This window comes from Vespula vulgaris, chromosome 11 (assembly GCF_905475345.1).
Source record: "Vespula vulgaris chromosome 11, iyVesVulg1.1, whole genome shotgun sequence".
Classification (NCBI taxonomy): Eukaryota; Metazoa; Arthropoda; class Insecta; order Hymenoptera; family Vespidae; genus Vespula; species Vespula vulgaris.
The window spans coordinates 4,330,990-4,357,640 of NC_066596.1; the positions used below are offsets into that span (position 1 = coordinate 4,330,990).

A 26,651-nucleotide genomic window follows, 5' to 3' on the forward strand; every position below is an offset into this window, starting at 1 on the left:
AACCCCGAGTAAGCTGGGCACCTGCAGCGATCCTGTAATTGCTTGGAAGGCCGAATGGATTCGTGGTGAATATGATAAATAACGAACGTGTTATGTGCGTTATCAGCAACGTTAAACTTTTATATTATACTATTTTATTTATTTTCCGCTATTAAATTCTAACAACGTTTTCTACGATTTCACTTTTACTATCGACGTATTGAAGTTTCTCATTTTCAGATCAAAGATACGTATACCGTTTAAAACGTTACTCGATTAACAAAAATGAATTGTGAGTCAAGTCATGAGAGAGTACTGCGTAAATTGGTATTCACTGAAAAGCGAGAGATTTGATCGCGAACACGACTAGTATTGCGAGACACGAAAAATTCCGAAGAACGTGCGTTTACACTACGTTCGGAATAATCGTACGATTAGTTTAATGAATCGTTTCTCGGAAAGAATGTTGTTCGATGAGTTCATCGTCGTGTCCTTAAACAAATAATTCGAGTCGATGAAAAATTAATAACTATGGATCTCGGGTTAATTCCCGAGATTATTAAAGTAGTTAATGAGAAAATATTGCGTGTGATTAATTAGAAATTTCTTGGTCTCTTGCGATTAAAAAAATATATATACATCGTACATTTGATATACGTTCTTTTTATACATTTGTACGCAATAATAACTATTTTATTTACGGAAAGAAATGATTACAAATATAATATTTACTCGGAACAATTTTTCTGCGAATTCAAACGAAGCAACAGTTGATGAATTCATAAAAGACTTAAAGTCACGTTTAGCTCTGCAAATATTTATCGTCACGGTACTCAAAGCTATTTCTTTAACGGGAACTCAACACTACTTTTGTTTCACTGTTTCTCTCACACTTCTATTTATTCAAAATTATCGCTCTAGTAAACGCAGCGGTGGGTGCATCCCAAGTCGGATGACTTGCCTTGTTACATTTCGTTGCGTTCGACTCGTGCCTAATGTACATTTGCTGAGAGATTTGGGCAGGCGCCAAGAGTTAGTAATGATGATGGACATTCGCTAACTATAGTTGTCATGAGAGGGGCAAGGATAGGCAAGGAAGAGGGAGATGTCACTATTCATTTCGTGCCGCTAACCCAAAACGGACAAGATTACGTGAATCAACTCGAGTTAACGATGATCGATGACGTCTCTCTTTCTCTCTCTGTCTCTTTCTCTCTCTCCCTCTCTTTCTCTCTCTCCTAGATGGATCAAATAACTTGATTGAGAATAATTGACACACTTTTGTAACCAAATAAAATCAATGACGATCGAAAGATTTTTTTGAATATTTTTTAACGAAAAAGGGAAGTTCCAAATTTGTCTTCTTTTTTTAAAAACAAATAGCTCGGTGTCATCTAGCTAGTGTCAACATAAATATATTGTCATTGAACTTGAGCAATCTTGCTCAACCTTGGACAGTAAAGCAGGTAGTGAAGTAACGTGCACGTCTTTTTAACTCTCCCGTAGCGAACATATTAGGAAAACGCGTATTAGCGTATATGGCGAGTTGTCAGAAGTCTAGTACTCGAGTTAGCTTCAAGAGGATTCTACTGAGCTTTTCCTGTTCTTATCGGACTAGCTTGTCGTAGAATCATTTGCGACTGTTCTGAGAAGTTCAATGTGAAGAAAGAAGAAAAAAGAAGCTCGACAAGAAACAACGTGATTTCGATTTAATATATACGTACAATAAAATATGTATACGTATCTTTTCTTGCATTCATAAAATTTATGTTTATTAACGATTATTCGTAATTATTAATGATACTGCTAAAAATTTGACGTGTTGACTTTTCTTTAAAACACTACGCTTGATTGAATAATCGAACAATCCGTTTTTTCTAAAACTTTCTTCAAACTCATTATCGTATACAAAGCAACTGAGATTTTGAGCTTTAATGAATGAGGCCGTCAGTGAGTAACGAGAACGGTAAGCTAACATTTTCTCGATAGAATTTTAATAAGAATCTATTGTATACCCTAGAAGAGAATAGAGAAGTGGGAGGGGTAAAGTTGCCTTTAGCGATAGAAATCTTTCTTTTGGTCGAACGTTCGACGTCATTGATGACTGCGGCATTCGCGAAGGTCAGTAAACTTTGAGGTAATAATTTACCGCGTTGACGACGAATTTAAAGTCACGAGTGTGCACGTGTAAGACGGTAAACCTTGGTTGGCTGTGTTTACGTAGCGGGAAATATGCAAACTATAAAAGGATCGCTAGAGTCTTATCGTTGCGTAAGTTGTTTCAATTTAATACGAATTGTGAATACTCTAAATGACGCTTAATTATAAATACGTTGAAAGTTCTATTATGTTTGGATATGTGAAATAATTCATTTTAGAAGTCAGATTAATGCAAAGTAAACAATCGTTACAAGTTGAAAAGTTAGTTAATTATAAATTACATCTTTCATAAGATTTGAAGCTGTTTTATGAATACAATCAAATACGTATTACGTTAGTTAGAAACGTCATTACTGTAGTCATTGAAAGTGAGCAAATGAAAGGACAGGTGGACTTAATTCTGATTATGGCATTACATGGCGATCAAGGTGCTTCATTATACCACTGAGTATGTATGCTTGCTGAACACTAGTATACTTTAACGTGTGCTAGGCGTAGCTTGGTAATTGCTGCGAGATCTCGAATGGCTGCAGGCAGATGACCACCAGGAGATTCCCTGGGTGGTCCAACTTGTATTGCGAGATCTAAGCGAGCCAACTGAAAATACAGAAAACGATGATGCACTGCAAATCGAGTTAGGAAAGTAGTTTGACGTTGACATATACGTCTTAATCAGTGGACCAGTTCTCGAGCTTCAGGAACACTCAATTCTATTTTGAACGGATTATTTCCAGATGTTCTTTTTCTATCTTTTTATATTCCGGAAAAAGCATGTTTGTGAAAAGCGATCACCTAGATTGATTCGTATTAAAAGTTTTATGACTTGTTGCATTTGACAATCACGGCTACTCGATGTTTATAACAACAAATAGAAATAGCGAATGGGTCAATCGCTCACCATCTGCATGTTCGATCGTTATTCTATAAATATTGCTCCGTCGATTGGTCATCGTTTAACTGGTAAATTTCTCAATAAACCTGGAAATATCATTTCGATTTATAATCGTCTCGTCACTCGAGTGTACCATTTCATATGACCAGATTGCGATCAATGTTTTTTCAATTTATTAATTGATGCAGTATTCGAATTATAATTATATTATACGAAATATATAATAGTTATAGATACAGCCTAATTAATTTCCAAGGAAATGTCACAATGATGATGTCCTTCAAAGCACTTCGTTATTAGGATCAATAATTTTTACGATTGAATTTACCGATAAATTCACAAATGAGTAGAGAAAGAGAGAGAGAGAGAGAGAGAGAGAGAGAGAGAGAGAGAAGGAAAGGAGATAGAGTAGGAGAAATGTCACGTCCGCCGGAGTAAAGCCGGATTACGGTGACAAACCGATATTCCAGGATTGGAGTGGACAGTTATTCCTAATCGAGAGACATAAAGCCAGGGCAGGACTAGTTTGACTTCTTAAAATCATATTATGATTATGATCAATTACGAACAGTACTAATTAACACTTGTTCCACGCTAGACTATGTGATTTATTTTTAGATGGTTCTTTATCTGAGAAAAAAACATAATCATTTTTAATTCAATAAAAGGAATTCTAGCTTTCCTTAAGATCATTATTAACGTATTTCTATGCAAGAGGAAGAATGAATATACAAGTACGCTTGATTTTATAGTACCGTTTACAGACATGACGTTTTTGGGTTAACTAGCTGCTGCCCCGTAATTGACCGTCCGCTCGTTATTTACGTAATTATGGGAGGAGGTTTTGCGTTCGATGAGAATATCGTTGTAAGGCGAAGCGCCAATCTGAAGATATATATGGATGACAATGATATATCTAGAACTACCTATTGTCTAACTTTTACATACATATACAAGTACCTACGCATTCAGGTAGTTTGATAGTCGAGTTTCATCGTCCTAGTATCGCATAAAGTTCTCTTTACACGCTAGAAACTCTCGCATTGTTTCGTAGATTCTTGTTCGGTGTACAATACCAAAGTTCAAAACTTAAATAAAATTATGAGGGAAGAAAATGAAATAGCAATTACGAAAACGTTATTTTTATGATTAATCAAGTGAGTTTCACTTTAGTAATCGTCGTTGCACTATTTTAACTCTACGAATGGAAGTAATTTCACTGTCAACCGGCATGCATGGAATCATAAAATTATTTATGATGCTATTTATCAGTCGTAGCAGGAGCTGCGTAGCATAAATACTGATGGAAGATCCAAGCTTAATGTTATTATCGCATTACGTATTAAAGAATATTGCGTCATAATTTTTATCTGTATAACTGGAATCTACAAAAGAATGAATTTAATTCATACAAGGTACATTTCCGTAATGATAAATAATTATCACTTATTAATCGGTAGATTGCGATCACGATAATCAAGTCTAACCGTTTTTTATTCAATTAATAAGATTTATCATAGCTTTCTGAAATCAACATAAACGTAATCTAGGAATATATATGAATGAATTTACAAAGAATGATTTCATTGAGAAAGAAAGATCAGCATAAAATTTTATCACATTTTCATGCTATGGATCATCGCGATAGGATAAGAAAGGTTGATGAGATACGTTTCAGCCCTTTCTATGGATTATTTCTAAGAACGTAGGATTATTCCAAGAGACAGAAAATAATAGCGTTGGAGAAAACGTGGGCGCGTTAACAGCGACGTGTCAGACGCAAGAAAGAGAAGAGAAGAAACCCTTTATATCCCGTTTAAAGATGGTGAAAACGAAAGGAAAGAAAGGGAGGAAACAAAACGGCGAATCACCTTTGTATCCATACGTCGAGGAGTCGTTTGATAGTGGGGGAAGGAGAGACCTCGAGACTCTCTTGAATCTCGCGTAGGTTCATTCAAGCGAGAGAAGCGTTCGAACTTTTATTCGTCAGACACGCTTACCGATATATATCTTCGTACTTTCCGACACGCGTGGGAGGAAGAGCCTACGAGAAGATAAACCAGTGGGTGGGATTTGAAATCGAATTTTATTTTACATTTTTTTGATATTACTGACAACTATGGGAAATTTTTTTTAATAATAATTCTTATTACTTTTAATTTTAAATAGATATTCCGTCAACTTCAAAATCATCGCTCGAGTATTGACTCTTAAAGTTGTTGACTATTTAAGTTGTTTATAAAGATAAAATTGTAGTTTTGCGTTAATTTTTTTTATTACCTTGTTATCGTAGATATAAACGAAGACGTCCTTCGATTTAAATGATTTAATAGATACGTTAGCGACAAAAAAAGAAGTAGAAAAAAGCGGTTCAGCGAACATGCAACTTTTCCATTTTGTGGATCATTTTATCGTATCTCTATAAGGGGTGTTTCTACGAATAAAACATACGTTATTGAATATGCAATCGTATAAATTAAATAACTAACAGATAGTTACTGTTTTATTTTTCCAGCTGATACATATTCCATTTGGTAGCCTAATTGTATAGCTCGTGTATCTAATCTTTGTCCGCAGACTGAATGGCTACTTCCATTCCATTCGCTCAATAGAATTGAGAGCGATCATGCTCGATTAATTACTAATTAATCGATTGAATCACCCGCTAGCGATTGAAGAAAGAATGTCGATAAATTCTTTCTTAATGAAGGAAAGTCGTATACAATTAAATAGGATATTATTTAGTTTGTCTTGTTCCGAGGATTTTTTATATTTTTTTTGTATAAAGTATCTAGATCTAATGCATAGTTAATGATTCGTTATAGGACGAAAGGTGAACTTTCAGATAAATAAACGTTTCTAGACTTATAAGTCAGAAATAATAGTGTGTTCTTTTTTTCTTTATTGTTTGCAAATTTGCTATTCTTTTGATTATTTCGCTACCATGATTCTTGTCTTTCTGATGTATACCGCATACTTGGAAAAAGTGTTTTGTAGGTCATCGCTACAAGGGAGACTTGTCTCTTTATGGCATTACGTCATCATTCACAGACACGCATACAAACGCATGCGATATGTGGAGACGTACGTGCCGAGGCATATTCCGTATCCCTCGTTTACATATTATTACGTTCGGTACACGCGCAGTTGAATGAAGAATCGCATTATATAGAGAAATCTGAAAACATCTGAAAAATGTGAAAAAGCCACGGAAGAAACGTTCGTTCGTTCATTTTTCTCGATCTAAGCGTTTCATTTTGTGTATATGTATATATATATGTATATGTATATAAATAAAAGTTTACCTATGCTTTCGTAAGTTTCACATAATTTTGCAATTGATGGCACTTGGAGTAAAGAAAAAAATTCGATGCCTTCTTTCTCTCGTTTTATTGAAGTTTATATTCTATCGAATTTAAAATTCCCACTCTTCAGATCATTCGGTAGACCGCGAATATTCATTAGATTCAAATAGTTTGGACTCTTTCTTCGCATTTGTTTTTGTAAGGTGTTCGTTAAAACGAACGTCACGTTTAAAGCACAAAGACTCTTGCATTTTCGTTTGCCTTTTAATTCATTGCGGTTTTCTCTCTCTCTCTTTCTTTCTTTCTTTCTTTCTTTCTCTTATTTTCTCTAGTAATGCAAAACGAACTTGAAAATGAAGGAAGCTGGGTGCGAGACTCGAAGCTAAACACCAAACAACATTTCTCCGTCTTGTGAGAGACAAGTACGGAATATGAGATAAGAAAGAAAGAGAAAGAAACAGGTAGTAGCTTAAACGTCTCGTTACTTCGCGTTCCCATTCTCTTTGATTATTCTCTTTTCTTTTCTCACTCGTTTTTCAGTTTCGCAAAGCTTGCTGAAGAATTCCTTCATTCGTCTATATCTCTTAACAGCACTCTAGAAAAACTTGCAAAAAGTGAAAAGCATCCTCTTCTATTCCGTTTTCTTTTTCGTATGTCCGTATTCACATTTAACCCTTTGAGTAGTACGTACGTAGTAGTTACGTCATATTTTAGTTGGGTCGTAGTAGTAGGAACGTACATATACATCGTTCTTAGTTTTATGACGGTTTGGAAGTTAGTTTTGCCGTTATTTGAAACTTTGTGTTCAAAGAGTTAAAGTCACTCTGACGCTCGTTCTCGCATTGTAAAGGGAGAGGTAGAGTGATATATTAACGGGTACAAAAGCGAAGCAAGCAAGTTAAAATAATGTCAGCCTTGTATTCGAGGCAATATCAATGTGTAATTCGTATAAAATTATTTAATGACAGATCAATGAGTTAATTCAGTTTTAATAAAAATTTGTATTATTTAAAACATTATTTATCGCTTTTGTAATTTTTTTTCCTTCCTTTTATGAGCAAATCTCACGTTTATCAAAGCAATGAAATAGCAATATTGCACGTAATAAAAAAATCGGGACATATATTTTCATTCGACGCAAAAGACGTTCCCATCATGCTGAATCGCGTATCTTTTTCTTGTATCTGTAATATCTCTCGGTTTCTTCGTTTATTATTTACCCATGACTAACCATCGTTCCCATACAAAGATGTGAACTTTTTTTTTATTTCTCGAAGAGTAGTTACTTCTCCAAAGATGGAATTCATACCGATCGTTGCTCAGAAGAAACTCATACTATCAATCGACCGATCGATCGATCCGGCGTTGTGAAAGCTCTCAGGATCCGTCATTCGCATTCGATCGTAATGTATTCAAGAAGGATCATGATGTATTCGAGAGGATCGGCTTGGTCGATCGTTCTTAACGTAATACTACGAACATGACGTCATCTTCAGAAATGATTTCCAGCAACGAAGATTTTGAAAATAAATCTGACGAAAGGATTGGGTCGTTTTTCTATTTTCAGATTGTACAAACTATATTCGTGAGGTTACGATCGATTTGGCATCCAAAGGATTGAATAATATGTCACAGCTGCCTGAATGTGTCATAGTTATCAATAAGTTTTGAATTTTATCAAGATTAATAATTTTAAGACGAAAATGTCAAGAAGATATTTTTATATATAAATCGCAAGCTTGCAAAATATCAATATTAATCGTATTCTAATTAGAAATGACCTAAAACTAATATGTTTTAATTTATAAAATTATATTTTGCCTTTTCATTCCTTTGTCCTTTTTTAATCGGTTACATGTTCTATCATTGTGGAAATAATTATGTTATCTTTAGTCAACCTATTTCTTTCTGATTTTTTAAAAAACTCTTCGAACTATTCTATATTTTGAATCTTTTCTCATCTAATGAATATAAACCTTTGCATTTGCAATCCTCTCAGATAATTTTCGAAAGCATACGATTAATTATGCACGATAGTGTATATACTCAATTACTGAATTCCTCAAGAAAAGATAGAATTTATCGGAGTGGGATGTCATGGATTATGGAAGAGATAGTTTCTCGCCTACATAGACTTTAATGAAACAGGCATAATATAGAAGAAGAAAAAAAGAGATAGAGAGAAAAAAAGAGAGTCGATCGTATGTAAGTATCTGCGATGAATTTATCGACGTATCTCTACGTGCGATGTCCATTCGCAATGAGAATGAACGCTGACCATTACTTCAGTACAATAAATAGGAACTTCAGGCTGTTGCATGCGACCTGTACATTTTTTGTAGCGTGTGATAATTATTATTGGCATTCGTGCACGCAAAAACATATACATACGTTCGAGATACGTCGCGATCGATTCTATCAAATCGCCTGATGACCGTTCACGGACGAATTAATTAACGTTGCCGTTGTCAAGTTGCTTCCGAATGACGTGATTTGTATTTGATATTAATTAATGCTATTGGAATCAATAATATAAGCAAGCATCATTTGGGTACTAATTTTTATCCCAAGAAGAAAGACATCGTTCTTTCTAATTGATTTCATATATTTTTTTATAACTTTCTAATTTAACAATCCGATTGTTTTATGTCCAGGTGGAATCCGTTGACTTAGCATTGAAAATTCTGGACGGTTGGCAGATAAGAGGGAAAACGTTATCGGTGCAAAGAGCGAAGTTTCAAATGAAGGGAGAGTACGACCCAGCATTGAAACCAAAACGAAAAAAGAAAGACAAAGATCGTCAGAAGAAGATCCAAGAAAGGTTGGTTCGAAATTACTTTGTGGTTTGGTGTTTAAATTTTTTAATTTAATTTCAATTCACGTTTAAACTACACCTTCCTACAAGAAGGATAGAGCGTTGATGAACATCGATCAAGGAGCTCTCATCAACGTCCCACTTCGAAGGAAAGAGATCATTCATTCTCGAAAAAAAATCTTCGATCTTTTCAGGACGTGCGCAAGTACCCGAGTTTTTGTCGAGAAAAAAAGATCGGAAGATTCAAGCGAGCTTCGATCTTCCATTAAAATACTTTCTCTTCCTGTCTCTCTCTCTCTCTTTCTCTCTCATTCTCCCTTACGATTTCCTTTCATCCGCGAGAGTTGTTCATTCATCTTCTCTCTTCTTCTGATACATATACACAGACATACATACATACTCTGTCCTTTTCTCTCTTTTTCTCGAGCAATCTCACGAGCTGGACCACAGCATCCCGGTGTAAACGGTCTCGTTTCTATCCTCGGGGAATCGAGATATGTTTCATCTTGTCGTTCATCTCCTTTCCTTTTTCGTACGTCTATAGGTATAGAAGTGTATGTATGTACGTACGTCTGTATGTGTGTGCGAAAAGAAGGGACAGAACAGGGAGAGGACGAATGGATGGATGTATCGCGCACGTGCACCGGATACCACGAAGCCTTTGGACCACGTTCGTGCCAGCCAGACTGCTTGGCGTTGGCGGTTCCGGTAAAAGCACCAGCTGTTCACGTCGATTACCCTTCTGCTGCTGTTGCAGAAGTAACAGTAGCAGCCGAGATGCAACGTGCATGAAACGATGCGTATCGAAAACTTTCTTTTTTTCTTTTCTCTTCTCCTCATCGATGATTCGATATCAAATTTCTCTAAATGTGAAAGATTTTCCCTTTTCTTATTATTGTTCTTATTTTTTTAAGAAGAAATTTTCATTCGTATAATCATGTTTTATTTCTACTAGCAAGATCATGAACGTGACTGTACGTAAGTACTTATTCTCGCGTGATCAACTAAAGACAGCCAAGTTCTGTCTACATATATATACTTTACATTTGCTTCTTGCGGAGGAGTAACCGAAGAAAACAAGTGTGGTAACGTGATCACTCGAATAGGTCATTCTCTTCGCATTGCTAGTTTATATGATTTTTACTTCAGGTCTAGGACGATTCCCTAGATTTTTTCTTTCTTTACCATAAGAATGATGGATGAAAATTGGATAGATTGGACAATTCTTCTCGCTTATTCTCTGAATTGGATAAATGAGACTTTAAAAAAAATACTAAAAAAAAAAAACGCTAGGGTTCCAATATAGAATTATCTTCAATGGTATATCTGATTTCATGGACAATTGAGGTTGATCTTCAATCCTCCCTCGTTGTGAGACACCACGAAGGTGTTTCTTCACAACACAGCATGTAATCATGGGTTGTGCAGATTCAGATTGGTCTGATGTCTTCGTTCGCGAGAATGATTATCTGCCCCGTAGGGCAAGCAATGTCGAAGGTTCGATGCCCTGAACTTGGCGAAAACCAGTTATTTGCAACGCGGCCACTCTTTCGTTCCTCAGCTTAACCGGAAGTTTTCGAAGTAACGGTCTTTCGACATTTGCAAATCTGTTACCTTCCTTCTCATTGAACATCTTTTCTTTCTTCGTATAGGTGCTCGTACTCAAGAAATCCCCTATCGCTTCTTGAAGTTCTCACGCCATCGAACATCTCATTTTCATGGACGTCAGTCTTGATTCTCTTTCGGTTCAAGAGATAATCACGAAAGCAAAGTTTATAGCCTGATAAGATTCATCCGAAGAGATAAAAAAAAAGTATTGATGTTCTGAAATTAATCTTCTTAACACGTTGAGCGCTGCATGGTCCACCGATGACTCATGTCGAACTTTCCATTCCAAAGGTTGTGGTTATTTTATTTAAAATAAAACATCATCATAAAATGCTTCATAATATTACCAGTTGATCATACATAACATAAATATCACGTAGAATGCAATTTTCATATCGTGAACCATCGATGGATCACGAACGTTTTCACAAGGGAGCGTACTGTTATTATCTTTAAGTTATCAATTGTGTCTTTTTATATTTTACACCTTCCTCTGTCCATTAATAATTTTTTTTAATTTTATGAATGTTATAACTCATGTTTTATAAGCATTTACAATGAATGCAATAATTTAAACCATCCATGAAAATAACCCGGCATCCAATTATTGGTAATTAGTCTTATCAATATCCACCCATCATACTCGAACATTATAACTAATTTGCGAACGCATCGCTATAAAATATCCCATATATGTGATTTATCAAAACGATTTTAGATGCATCAAAGAAAAAAAATGTTTGATAAAATAGTAGTCCTTAGAAGATTGATATATGGAAATAACTGATAATGTTTGGATTACCATAATCGACATTCGTGAAGCATAAGTAAAAGTATTTGGTAGGCGTTAAGTTAATTTCTTTTGTAAATAAAAAATAATACTTTGATTACTAACTTCGTGCGAGACGGTGCTCGTCGGAAAGACGATGACGATGATGACGATGTGATAGCTTTTATATTCATAGTGACTGTACAGCAATCTCTGAATATTAATATCCGTTCGATAATTCTTCCCGCTAATGAAACTCGACGATTGAAAAGGGAGAGGGGATTACTCGCGAAGGCGTTTGGTCGATGAGCCATTAATTGATTTTCGACCTCACGGCTCGTTTATACCATTTGACTTTCGCCTCTCTGGACGATATTAATATTGATATAACAATATAAAAATGGTGCCATTGAAGCCGACGTCGAGAATCAATGGAATATAAAGATTTCGTGAAAATAAAAAAAGATCTTTAAGAAACATAAAATATAGTTGATACGGGCGCCAGCTGTATTTTCCTGACATTTCAGTTTTATTTACGGGCTCCTAGGAAATAGACGTTTAAACATCTTGCTCGCAGCAACTGGGAAGAAGATGCCACACACGATGCTATGAATTGTTGGGTCTCATTAGTCAGAGTACGGGAGTTCTATCGTGGGATATGTACCTTACGCAAGATGTAGGAATCTCTGGGTTTATTTCAATATTTTTCCTAGATATAATCAATCGAAAAAGAACCACGATAGATCCCTATCTTGTTTGTCATAGATTCCGATTATGAATTTTTAAATCGATCGTGTCAGATTTCTTCACCAATGAGATTTCCTTACCAGATTATATATAATGTTTTCTGAACGCTGTTATTACGTCAACAAATAGTACAATTATTATTATACCGTGTGACGTTAGGTGTAAAACATTTGATGTATTTATTCAAGGTCTCCCAAGGATCATACTCTTCTTGTTGCGTCTCTTTCGTTAAACGGTATGCTTTATTAAACTCAACGAGGGCGTAAAATCATCCTATTTCTCGGTAGTCATTTATTCACGCCTTTATACGAGACACGGACACTTCTAGCGTACTCTTACCACGTTTTCATCGCGTTCTTGCTCTCTCAGTGACTTGTATTGGCAAAAACACTGAGCGAAAGGCAACTGGTGTTTTACTTAAGAATGTAAAAGACAGCGAGTTGCACTCACAACAAACATTTCATTAGAATATACGTAGGTATATACCAAACATTTATCCTATCGAATTCGAAGATTTATAAATATTTGAATAAATAATAGGTTATTTTATTAAAAAGAGAAAAATGTTCGTAAACATCATTTATAGGTACTAAGTTAAAATAAAGGAAGAAAAAGAGGAAGATAGCAAAAGAAAATTTGTGAAACCATTTATGGCTCAGTGTGTGAAATTATTTCCTCTTACGTGGCTTGCGTATTCGCAAGGATTTTAGTTTCCGAGACTAAAGTAGAGTCTAAGTGTAGCAAACATAAATTTTCATATGTGATATACGTGCATGAATCTACACTGGCGTCTCTCTCTCTCTCTCTCTCTCTCTCTCTCTCTCTCTCTCTCTCTCTCTCTCTCTCTCTCTCTCTCTCTCTCTCTCTTCTCTTCTCTTCTCTTCTCTTCTCTTCTCTTCTCTTCTCTTCTCTTCTCTTCTCTTCTCTTCTCTTCTCTTCTCTTCTCTTCTCTTCTCTCTCTCTCTCTCTCTTTCTCCTAGTTTAATGTTTCCGAATATACTGCCTTCGATCTTGTACACGAAGCATTGTACAAGACCTCCCTTGTGAAACGTGTTTTCGTGTACTATACGTGTGTGTTACGTTGTGTGCGTTTATCGCACGTACGTATATGCATGCAGCTTAGTGCTCCTCTTCGCAGTTGTAATGCAAAGATACGACGTTCACGAATTATGTTGTTCCCTCGAGCACGCTGTGGTGTTTGGAAGCCTCCGTTCGTTATTAGCATATATAACTATGCGAATATGGGTCATCCTAGAAGGAGATATTGAATCCTATAATCAGCATATTAATTATAATGGTCTCTAAGTATACGTGCATTTGCGTTACAGATTATTCGATTGGAGGCCAGATCGATTGCCGGGTGAACCACTGAAATGCGAGAGAGTTGTGATAATAAAAAATCTTTTCTCACCGAAAGACTTCGATCAAGAGGTCGCTCTTCTTCTGGAGTATCAGCAGGACATTCGACAGGAATGTCAAAAGTGTGGGGATGTTAGGAAAGTTATCATATATGATGTAAGTAATCTCATCAATTCATTCCTACCGGAAATTGAATGAAAATAGAAAAAATGAAAGCCGAAAAAAACAGACACGCTAAAAAAAATATATAACATCATAGTTAATGTTAACGTACGGCATGGTGAATTTTTTCTTTATGACTCGAGGGCGATAAATTATGCATTAAGTTCAAATTGTGCTTTATGAGTAGACGCCATTACGCAAGCGGCGCCATGGGATCCGCACGGGAAGGTTAGCATGACATTTTTGTTCTAGCCGTTCTATCTCTGCGCTTGACGTAAAATTCCGCGATCGTAAAAATAAAATAGACGAAATGATATTCGCGTAAAATCAATTTAAGCCGATCGTGAGTGTTTTTTCATTTACGCGAAACCACGCGTATTGCCAGTCTCGTATTCCTCGACGAGAGAAGCGATATTTTTGTATCTCTTTTTTCAGTATTTTTTTGTTTTGTTTTTTTTTTTATTATTTCGTAATTAAAAAGTCCGCTAATTGAATTTTGATGAAATTGCAATGAGCGAATGTTTCCAAAGCAACCGATGTTAATTGGGAACGAAACGAACATTGAAAGATTCCTATTTTAGTAGAAAAGTATACACGACCCAGATTTGAGAGAACGCTTCTTTGCCAGAATCACTGTTCGAAAGAGAAGAACGAACTTAGAATAGAACGGATCGCTTAGAAACGATCAAACTTTCGTCGGTTCGGCAAGGATGTGCTTTGCTGCGTGAAAGCAGAAAGTACAAAGAGGATAATAGAAAATTCTCCTTGCGAACGATACAAATAAACGATTCTTTGCTAGAGAAGGAGGTGGTGGAGATGGAATGGGGAAAGGACATAACCCCATAAATTCGCCGCGGGACACTCCCTAGTCGTCGAGTCTCAACCGTGAATCTATTCAATGTCAAAGTGAATTCCTTCCTCTCTCCTCTTCTCTTCCTACTGTCTTTTCTCTCTCCCTGTTGTTGTCTCTCGTACGTGAGGTCGGCGCGAAAAATAGCGCCGACTTCAAAAGAAACGACGACGCGCCTTAGAACTTTCGGCCTTTTGCAGCCAATTTACTTTGCGGTGAGCACGCTGAACCAGTTTCGCTTTCTTCAAATTCGCTGGTTAGCCACACGTGCTTCGAAATTATTTCGTGACTGTGAATAATCGAAATTTTCTTTTTTCTCTTCTTCTCTAACTCAATCCTTTCATTTTTCATTCCCTCGCGTTTCAGTATCATACTACATTTCTTGACCTAATCGTAAAGTCTTTGACCGTTCCGAGAAGATTACAGTTATGAATAAATGAAGTACATACATAGGCCGAGAAGTACAACGTGCTTGATGGGACAAAACACGACACAACGACGATAGGTTTCTACGTCGTATACTTCCGAACGGCGACAAAGGAACAAAGAGGTTCGTGTCGAGCGTGTTCCCAGCAGTAAAATTAATGCTCGAAACCGAAGGGTCCATAAATTGCGGTTCAAGGCGAAGCGAAAAAATATCACCAAGGGCCGACGGCGACAAGGAGGCGGATTTTTAACTTGGCTCGATGCGACGTTTTTGAACCGTCTCGAGGTTGAACTTGGAATACGAACGGCGTAAAAAAGGCGAAGGTCTTCATTTGATTGTACGAAGAAGGATTTCCAGATAATTTCATTGTCGTGTCTGATACATTATGAACAAATTTAAGACGATTTTTTGCGTCTGGCTTATTATTGGAAGAGTTATTCAATTTAAAAATCGATATATTGATTGACTTTATAGAATTCTCGGAATAATAAGGAAATATTACTTCCTCTTCATGACGAGAGAATAAAAAAAGCAGTCATTTAAATTGTTCATAGTTGTCTTTTTGAAGTACGATTATCTTAAATTTCAGCATTAAACTAATGAAAATTCTCTAATAATAAAGTCAGGATATAACCACTGTACATTTGATGAAAACCGCACTTATTTAATAATTACTTCTGTTTCCACTTAAGCTGTTTCGATTACTAGGTAAGTCGGAATTAGGACTTTTAGATAATATCTTCTCGTGAAAAGCATTAAGAATGTTCATTTCATATTCTTCTCGCGCATTTCCCTCTGAACGCACCGCTTGCAGAAAATGTCTTCATTATATTAATTGTAATTTACTTTCGATACTAATTGACAAAAGTACTTTATATTAATTAAAATGCATTTATGTGATTGTAGCGGCATCCCGAAGGAGTTGCCCAGGTAACTTTTCGTGAACCTGCTGAGGCTCAAGCTTGCGTTCAATTATTAAATGGACGTTGGTTTAGTCAAAGAAAAATATCAGCCGAAATTTGGGATGGCAAAACTAAGTACAAGTAAGTTTATCAACAGCAAATTTCTTCTTTATCAACCGCAGATATTGTATTTTTTGACTCTTGATAATATAGATATTTACTTTAACTATAGTAGCTGGTATGCGAAGCGATTTACTTTATCGACAATCGGCAAATTATTCATTGAGATAAAATTTTATATTATTTTTATTTTAGAATAATTATTCCATATGAATAACATAATATCTTATTTTTAAATCAAACTTAAAAAATTATTAAATGTCCATAAAGCGCTTGCAGGAAAAATTATCAATTAAATCACAACTTTGTCTGATATTTCCAAATGTTTTATTCTCATTTATACACAAGTCACGGACAAATATCCTGAAGTAGAAACATTTATTTTTGTAAATTGATCGCATTATATTTGCAAATTCTATGATTTGCTCCCAGAATTACCGAAACGGATGCTGAGATCGAGGCGCGATTAGACAAATGGGACGAGTTTTTGGAGCAAGAGGACGAAAAGGAGAAGAAAGGAGGCGGCGAAGGTGGAAGAAGCTAAGTTTGAGGTGAAGAAGGTGGAGGGAAAGGTTGACGACAACAAAAAAATAGAAGCGAAGTCTTCGGAATAGAGAAGCGGTGTATAAATGATATAGGATGATATATGAAATTGCAACGATTTTGTTCGGTCAATTATTTTTAGACAAGGACTCGAGTCGTCGACAAAAAAGACACAGCGAAATAACTTCGATATTTATTTTTTGTCACTCCCCAAGATATCGATCTACTTACACAGATCGTACTACAGTAAGCATTTCTTTCCTTTGCGTTCCAATTCGCTTGTGATTTCCGTCGTTTTACCATATCCAAGTCGTCGTGCTATATTATTATCAACGTCGTTGAGCAGATTGTTAGCGATTGCGGATAAAAAAAAAAACGATGAACTTTTTCGAGCCATATCCTTCCTTAAATCTTTCATCGTCGTTGCATCAATAGCCGACGCATTGCAAGTACAAAATATATTATCATTGCAAATCGAATAGTGTTCGGTTTATATACGGTAATATAAATATTAAAGAGCGCCCAGTCTTATATTTAGTATTAACAAAGTACGTAAAGCCATTCCTTACGGAAATACCGACGATATTTCTTGATCGTAGAAAACTGCTCTGCTGAGTTACAAAGCATTTGTTAATACGGAGAGTGTAAAAGTGAACAATCCTTTTCTCTCCCCACTTCTGCGCCCAGTTCACTTCTATCCCGCACTTTATAAAACGTCGAGGGATAATGTAAAGCGTTACATTACTGACGTTCTTCGGATTACGCGATGCAATTTGATCGAAACGCGTTTCGCGTGCTTCGGCATACGAGAAGAGATCATACGGAACGAACCGAAGTGACTGACCTAGGTTCGATTCGAACGTTCGAGACGAGAAAGCGCATTCCCCTTCTTTTTGGAATTTTTTTCCTCTTCGTATTTTCAGTTCAGTCATACGAAGAGTTTTAGATTAATCAGCCAACAAATCGCATGTATCTATTACATTAGTTTGATTATAATTGTATGATAATATTGTTTGTCTTTAGATAATATTAATAATAAAATGCTCCAACGCATCGCTCTCATTTAAATTCCTTTCTATTAAAGGATTACGATGTAGGATTTCTATGACATCTTCATTTTAGAATGTACAGATTGTAAAGTTAAGGGAAAATTACAAAATTAAAAAACAATATGTTCGCGCTAAAGGTAACGGTCGTGAAAGGACTTGGAAGAGAAGAAAAAAGAGAGAGAAAGAGAAAGGAAAGGAAGGTAGATCTCCTGGAATTCCCTAATTTGCTATTTTGGCATTCCTCACGATCCTTATGTTGTGTCCCATTCGTGGGACTTCTCTCCTGAGAGGTTGCTGCCGATCTGTCAAAAAACGCGATTCTTCGGTCGCCGCTACGGCCTTCTTCTTTCTCCCCTTCTTCTTCTTCTCTTTCTCCGCTGCAGTATCCGAATGTTGGAAGATCTGTGTTTTCACCCGTTTGAGAAACAGCCGATTCTTGCTAGGAAGTAAATTACGACGGCGCGAGTCGTTGCTAATCGACCGATTCACAGAATCTAATTACGAAGGAAGATGGAGAAATACTCGTTATATCATCATTTCTTGAAACAAGTAATTGGAAGTTCTGTATCTTTCGTTAACGTTTATGAGCTCACGATGTAATTGGAATATGTAAAATTGAAATAATTACACCACGTTTCTGAGATCTTTAAAAAACTACATATTCATATTATATTGGGGAACATTATTTTTATATCACGCAGTTGCGAGAAAGACTCTGACGCAACGCACATCGATTATTCTTAATCCGTCTGTACATAATGAAAGCCACGAAGCATCAATACTCTCGCATGACGGGATCACGTTACGAGTCTTTCGCTTGATAGTCCTATCGTTTATTCGTCTACAGGAGGTATCCTTCCGTGAAATGCGAGAATGAAAGCATATTTCGTGCGTCTCGACCTTTCAATGATGGGAAGAAGGGAGGAAAAGAGAACGAGGAGCTTCACCCCACTTGGTAATATCACTCACAAATTTAATGCTCGACTATTAGCAGGAGGAGTTGCAGGGGTGAATTGCGCGTCTTCCATTGTTGAAGTGGCCACGTGCAGGATGACTGCCACCCCGCTATGAAGCGTTTGATCGGTGATCCGACGTTAGGCCGAACGTATTGAGTAGAGCAAAGGTCGACTCGCATAAAAAGTCTTACCCCGTTTCACGCTCGTCGACGGTTTATTGGATTTGTTCGACACTCCCCAAAGATAGAGACCTGCTAGATTACACATCGGATTAGTTATAGTCTTCTACATTCGACACGGTCGAGTGTGTCGCCGTTAGGATGACGATGTGTCTCAACATTTAGAATTATTCGATTCAGGTGAACTGGAACAGGTTGTAGATTGTGTAGTTTGAGACTAGTGATGAAATGTATTGCTTTGTGATCCACTTATCGGTTGTAAAATTTTCTATTTCAAAAGTTATGATTCTTTCAACTTGAACGCGAAGTATCAAGTATCAAGTACGTGTAATTACATCTATTATATTACTATTAAAATCAAACATAACCAAGAGTTAATGTTGAATAAAATATAATTGAATAACAATACTAAGATTAGCTGATGAATTTTTTGTATCAATTTTTTTCGAACTTAAAATTGGATTGCGTGTGTCAAAGGATGAACATGGTACTCGTGGCTTGACCCATTTCTTGTTAAATGAATCGTCAGTTCAAGGTGTCGGAATACTTTTCGCTTGGTAGAAGATTCATAGTCACGTTCCAATTTTCTCAACAGGAAAAACCTGATTTTCTGAGGAGTTTAAGAAAATTCCTAACCAGCCTAACTTCGTTGGAGTTTCCTACCCTCTTTTGCTCTTTTCCACTTATCTCTTTTTCCTTGCCTCCCTGCGGAGGCAACCTTCACTGCTCTCTCGCCGAGGCAAATTAAGCTTCCCGAAACACCGCGAAACTGTTAATTAAGACTCATTATGCGCGCGGCTTGCCGAGTTCACCGGTAGCGTTAGAGAAGAGAGAGAAGTCGTAGGAGTGGGAGAAAGAGGAAGAGGTGGATAAGGTTCGGGGTTGTTGGGAAAAGGCGACTCGAAGCGTGGTTAAAGCCGGACGAAGCGAGAAGGGTAGGCAAAGTTGGTGGGTACGGAAAGATAGAGAAAGAAAGACAAAACCAGAGGCAAATAGAAAGAGAGACAGGGGTAGAGTGTGGGTATCGAAGGGTAGGAGGAGGATTCAGTAGGAACTTCTTAATACCGTGCTGGGTAGTCCGGGTTCATTGTGGGATCAATACAGAGACGACGGTACGTAGGAGTGGCAACCGATGCCTCATTGGACGGTTGATTCTCGCTCGTTGATTGGCCGAGCTTGGTACTACCAGTAGGCGTTTCCTTTCGCCCGGTAACCCCTTCTTTTCCGAAAGGGGCTGATCGAAAAGGGAAGAGAAGGGAAAAGAGACCTTTCCGACCCTCCAGCCAGCTGAAGGAGAGGAGGACGTGCCACGCACGAAAAAGACGGAGAGAGAGAGGAAGAAAGAGAGAAAGAGAAAGAGTTAGAGCGGGTGGAAGGGAGAGGGGAACGAGAGAAAGAGAGAGAGAGAGAGAGAGAGAGAGAGAGGAGCCTGTCCATGGAGTTGGAAAAAGACGGCGGACGAGTCTAGGGGACGAGAGAGAGGGTGTCCAACGGTCGGTTCGGGGGGTTCAGTCTGTGTTCGCCCATCAGAGACACACCAGCGGTGTAATCTGGAGACAGCCGTTCCGTTCTCTCTATCTCTTTCTCTATCTCTATCCGTCGAACTCGTGCAGATCTTGCGTTCCTGTGTTTCGTGCTCCGTTCGTTCGTGTTTCTTTGGTAATCTTTGTCTATCTCTTTCTCGTTTGATAACAGGAAACGATCGACGTGCGATACGCACGAACGTGAGAAGTGAGTGTGATAATGCTCGGAGTATACGTGATCATTTTCGAGGTCTCTTAAAACGATTTAAAGGTGCCAGCTTGTCGGGAGTGTCAGGATCGACAAGACAGTTCCGTGTTTCTTGAGTTGAAAAAACAGGACAGATAGGACAGATCGATGTTGATCTATCGTCGATACTAGGATCCTGACACCGAAGAGAAAAAGCTGAAAGGAGTGGATCTGTCATCTCCCTACTTTGTTTCCTCTATCAAAAACGTCAGAAAGGAAGATCTATCTTCCCGCGCTTAACAAGAACCTTGATAAACCGTCGAAATTTTCTTATCGCCTGCTATTGGATTCGTCAGCATGACAGCTTTTAAATTTGTGCCAAGGTCCTTTCTTTGCCCGTAGAAAGAAGTAATTTCGACGATGTACCATCTATACCAACTGTTGCGTTTCCGATAGCAGTGTCCGAGTGAAAGGCATAGACCGTCAAAACGCTTGCCGACGGACGATCATCGTAATCGTGTTGAGCGAGCATATCTTTTCGTTGTCCAAACAAATTGTCGGGTTGTTCTAAATCGTTCGAAAGTTCAGTTAGGTAGCTAGAAGTCTCAGAGACAGAAGTGATCGGGTGCACGTGGCACGGTTGGATTGAGATTTTCACTTGACGTAAAATAAAAGAAAGAATAGAGGAAGAAGAAGAAGAAAAAATAAGAGGAAGGTGATCAAGAGAGAGTGGAGGAGCCAAGTGGTGGTGGTATTAGAACGGGTGGTGCGACGTTCGGGTACGCAAGTCGGCAGGCCGGGTCTGGGGTGCCAAGCCCGGGCGGGGTGATGAGCTGCTCCGAGGTGATGTATCAATATTATCATCCTTACCTCTATTCGAGGGCACCGCCGCCGCCGCACCCGACCCACCCCCATGCGGCCCCACATACGAATCCCCATGCGGCCCATCACAGTCCGGCAAGGCCGGCACCTTTTCAACCGTTTTCCTCCGCCACGGCGACGCATCAGTACGACAGGGTGAGCATCACCTCTTTTCTATCACAATGATAACATTATTTTTACATAAAAATCGTGTAAATTTTTTACTGACATTCGAGCAAATTACATTATGCCTAGGAGTTGAATTAAATCAATTGTTTTTGATATAGGATTAAATTCTTGATTAGCATATGTTAAATGCGCCAAGAGTTTATCAATCTTTCGGAATTTTGGTTTTTTTAATAATCTTACTTACAGCATTAGAAGTATCTACGCAATCAAAAAATCCTTCGATATGTTCAGAAGATAGTATATCTGTAGATATTGGAGCATATTTTTCAAAGTAGAACGGCATTTCCAGCATGTCAAATTAACGCTAACGAGCGAAAGGAATCGAATCGTGCCGAGAATTTAGATGTTAAGCGATCGTTATGGGCAGGTATCATTATTCAAAAGTGTATCGCGTGGGGAACGTGTATCGTGTTAAGAGTACAAGCTGGAGCGCTTAGACAAAGCATCGTTACAGAGATTAGGAGCAACATTGTAACGCCTAAAGGCGTCGACGTTAAAGTGTCTCGGCGAATTTTAAAGTTCTCCGGGCGAATCGCTTAGATATTCTGTAACCACTTGGTATGTAATATCTTCTAATTGTATTTATCTTGTTTATAGTAAACAGTAAACGTATAATAAAGACTTTTAGAATAGAAAAAAAATTTAGACGATAAATATATTCTTATATTAGAAAATTTTATTTTCAACTTTTATTTTGATAATTTTACTAACTTACAACTTTTAATCTCACATTCGATTTTCTCAATAGCTCGTTCGTCTCTATCAGTATTCAGCTGTGCACAATAATCGAGAAATCTCGTTAGGCGAGTACTCGCTTCGCTTATGACTCGTTGCACCTACTCAATGACTTAATATTAACTCACAGGATGTAATTTATCGATATCACAGCAGAAGAATTTTGTGATCCCAAAGATTACAAACAGGTGCATCCAAAAATATCGGTCTTTTTTAAAGCTACTCAAATATTCATCCTGGTTTTTTTTTCCACATCGAACTTGACACTGATACATTCGTTATCAAGCTCGGCAAATTTCTCAAGTGAATGGTCCCGTAAAGGCAAGCCGTGTTTACAAACACGGTAGAAAAGCGAGGCGAGAAGATGTTTCACTCGGAGAGTCTTGAAATAGTTTAGGCAGAGCGATGAAGAAGAGAAGAGCAAGAGTCTCGGGAGGGGTAGATAGCCTCTGCATCATTTTAATCTGTCTGCTGGGAGGTCAGGCGTGTTTCTAGCCTCTGGTGCACCCATCCGTATGCTCATCCGTACACCACAGGGTGTCGAGTACCGGTTCGCCTGTTACTCCTGTCCTCGCGTCTTTTTCATTTCTCCTTTTCTTCCTTCTTCTCGTTCTCTCCTTATCTCCTTGTCTTTCAGTCTTTTCTTTTCATATATTAAGCCCCTCACCAATCAAGACGTCTATTTCGAAAGCTCTCTTCTCGTCCTTGGTGGCAAAGAAGTTACATATTTCTTTTCATTTTTTTTATCGTACAAATTTTTATTCGATGTTATCAAGAACGATTTTGTTTTATGGCTCTTCTTATTATAATGTTAATTTTTTGAATTTTTATTACGCGAAATGACGAGAAAATCGGTCCAATTTCATTATCAGTACTTTCTTCGTTTTATAACTCTTAGGAAGGGCCGACTCTTTCGTGTAGTAGAAGAAGAAGAAGAAGAAGAAGAAGAAGAAGAGAAAGATGGAGAAGGAGAAGAGGAGGAGGAGGAGGAAGAGGAGGACGGTGGTGATACTTCGTTATTCGGAAATGCACGGCATCTTTAAAGGCGCGTCGGTCTGCGTTTTATCGGTTTAACATTAAATTTCACTTACAATTGATAAGTCTAAGTGGTACGATAAATTCTTATCTTGTATTACTCCATGAGTTAGCGTGGCGTGACGCATTAATACGTTTACTTATAATCGTCGGGATATGTACGGATAATCGATTTTTGAAATCGGCAAACCGGAGGATCTCGACTGATCGGAAAAGTCAAGCGACGTGTTTACAGATCTTGCAGAAAATTTTACATGATCAAATGTAAACTATCTTTCGCTGAAAACTGGTTTTAATTAGATGTTTTCTTGACGATAAAAATTATCACAATCGTTATTCACGTTATCACGATTTATCACGAATTTATTAAATGACATGATCGATCAATGAAATATCAATATCATTTATTCGTTAGACGTATCGAGATTTACCCCAATTTCTTTCGATTTTGATCACGATCTACCACGATCTGTAACTGGCTCCATCCTGAGCAACCTCAACGCAACATTCCAAGTCGATATAACTCGAGTCTTACCACCTTTTCGTATACGCTATAAATCCGTGTTGTGAAGTATCGCGCCGACGGACCACTTAAACTATTTATCACCTTATCTTAATCTACTTACCGCTAGGTGTATAAATCAACAAATATGTTAATGAGCGTCGAAGAAAAGATCTACACTCTGGAAAAAAAGAGAAGATCTGGACGTGGACCAAAGAAGGAAAAAAGAAAGGGAATGATGAATAAAAAGTGAAAGACGAAACATTATTTTCGTATACCAATTTTATTTATTGCATACATATAAATTTTTGACTTATAAATTTCAGATAATAATAAGCGTTCAATTTGTAGTGTTTACAGATAATCTCTTAAAAAATTTTAATCGTCCCAATAGATCAAAAGTTTTTCAGAATCTTGATAATCATAAAAGTCTCGTAAATTAAAATTGATTTATTAAACACGCGTGTATGTTACAAGGAAAACTTATGTCAGATAACTGGCTTAGATATCGACGAATAAACCAAAGATCAAAATTATAACTCGATAGTTGTCTTAATTAATTACTTGTTGATCATTCGATTTTGCGCAAGATCACTAACAAATAGAAATAAAGCATAGTATTATATATGGCATGATTAATATGGATACTTTGGAATCTATTAAATTACACGTAAGATTTAAATCGATTAAAAATATTTTCTATCTCGTCATTGATAAAAGGTAAATCACAGAAAGATGCCCGTAACGTTAATTGTTGTTACTTCTCTGGAGAGTTTTCTCGTAAGGTATAAGAATCAGCATAGTGAAAGAGAAAAGAAGAAAGACGGAGAGAAAAAGAGAAGGGTTGTGAGACGGCAATAAAGCACGCTGTCGGTGCGTTTCGGTGCGCGCCGTGAGAAAACGGCGGGCAGAAGCGAGGCATTTTTAACGCGGCTGGCCTCGCTCTCCTGCACGCTCGCGCGCACGCGCGTATATTAGCCAACACGAGGAAAAACGCGGGGCTATTAATTCAAGGGGCCGGCACCGGGTGGACACCGGTCAGCGCCGGGCAAAGGAGCAAAATGAGCGTCTCTCGGGGGTCAGGCCCTAAATAAAAGGAAGGAACGTTTAAATAAAAGTAAACTCGTGTCGGCCGTCGCTCGCAAGGCGTGTGCGTTCGAGCGGAGTTCTCTTTCTCTCTTCTGGAATCGCGGCACGCTGGCTTTCGGGATAGAAAATCTTGCTTCTCTGTCCTCTTCTCTCTTCTTCTCTTTCTCTTTACTCTTCTCTTCGTTCTTCTCTTCTTCCTTATCCTCCTGCGTACTCGTACGCCACCCGTTATACCCTCTCGTCCTGCGAGAAACCTGTCCGCCCGTCGAGATCGACCTTGCGTACGCGATCGCGCGCGCTTTACGCTTTTGCTCACCGTTATCTCACGATCGGAAGAGATGCGAGAACTTCGAGCGCAGACTCCGCTGAGTTCGCGGACCTTACTTACTTGGAATATATATCTTTACGTGCTTGGTTAACGTTGGAAATTGATTTGTTTCTTTTTTAAATGAGGATAAGTAGGTACATATATAGTTTAGTCATGATCATTTTCGATACAATCTTTGTCATCTTTTAATCTTTTAATCTTTCGATCTGTCGTTCGTTTAATCGCTAACGAGAGAAACCCGAAGGTAGATAGCAGCAGGACGCCCCGATGCCTTTCTCTTCGGGATTTAAAGCATGTAAATCCACGTGTAAAACAACAGTAATTTATAGTATTTAACAGGATGGAACATTGCTATCGTATTTCCAGCTAATGATTCAAATGCGACATGGACTTTTGAGAAGGATGATTTATACTTTGTTTTTTTTTCCGGCGCCGTACCTTAGCGTGCGCTGTCATTAATGAGCCAAGTGGTATATCATGGATCTCCAGAATTTATTTTTCTTCGAGTGTCCCGTAATGGACCGAATATTTCCTTCTTTCCGTCGAAGAAAAAAAGAAAAAGGAGCGGAGAAAAAGGGATGACATTCGTAGTCTCGAAGGAAATCGAATCGCTCAATGAAGATGATGTTCATAATAAAAACGTCCCGAAGAAAAGGCAATAAAGTCATAAACGACATTTTAGTGTCAGAAAGGAGAACCGTCCGCGACAGACCGGATGTATTGAAAACTCACAAAGGAATTTTTAGTGTCTCCTTCAAAAGGTTTACTGTGGTAACTCGTGGGGTCTCGTACAGACATCTAAAAATTTGTCGTTACGACTTTCGATATTGAAGAACTTTACTGAAAGTGAATAATTCATGATCCTGTCCTTTAACGAGGACTATCAAATTTCTATCAGAATTATAACATCGATCGAGACAACTCCAGGATTTAACTTCAGGATTTAAAATTTAGCAGCAGAACATAACTTTTTCTTAAATTAACAAGGTGAACGAGAAGACGGGGGTTCGTATTTGGCAGACCGTGGCAATAAAGTCATAAACATATTTTTTAAGTATCTAACTTAGGCCGGACCTCGAATACTGGTGTTATAAATTCTGGGACATACAAGGTGAAGAAATTATGAAAGACGAAAGAGGAAGAAAGAGAGATAGAAAACAACGGGAAGGTCGAAGACTGGAGTAAGGGAAGGGAGAGGACAGGTGCAGGTCGAAGCCCGTAAGAAGGTAGCTATCCTTCATTAGCACTCTCGTCTCTCGTTACGGGAGCTCCACTTCTTCTTCTTCAGGACTCACTCATACTCGCGCAGAATCCGTTGCTCTCCTACGGCCACTCCTCCTTGCAGTCTTTTCTCTTTCTCTACCTTTTCTTCTTCCCCCA

General features: G+C 37.8%; 2 protein-coding genes across 6 annotated transcripts in view; both read left to right on the top strand.

The window, feature by feature from the left end:
- The window catches only part of LOC127067699 (HIV Tat-specific factor 1 homolog), a 38,220-nt gene extending 20,529 nt beyond the window's left edge, over positions 1-17,691 (top strand). For both annotated transcript variants that reach the window (XM_051002954.1, XM_051002953.1), the window contains exons 4-7: positions 8,991-9,157; positions 13,604-13,790; positions 15,980-16,116; positions 16,528-17,691. In XM_051002954.1, the coding sequence (XP_050858911.1) occupies positions 8,991-9,157; positions 13,604-13,790; positions 15,980-16,116; positions 16,528-16,639 (603 nt within the window). In that variant the 3' untranslated portion in view covers positions 16,640-17,691. The remainder of the gene's footprint in view (positions 1-8,990; positions 9,158-13,603; positions 13,791-15,979; positions 16,117-16,527) is intronic.
- A 140-nt stretch (positions 17,692-17,831) lies between these two features.
- Positions 17,832-26,651, top strand: part of LOC127067702 (protein vestigial-like) — a 56,110-nt gene continuing 47,290 nt past the window's right edge. For all 4 annotated transcript variants that reach the window (XR_007782712.1, XR_007782711.1, XM_051002956.1 and 1 more), the window contains exon 1: positions 17,832-21,549. Coding sequence is in view for 2 of the 4 variants with exons in the window: in XM_051002956.1 (XP_050858913.1) it covers positions 21,361-21,549 (189 nt within the window). In the remaining 2 variants the exon portion in view is untranslated. The remainder of the gene's footprint in view (positions 21,550-26,651) is intronic.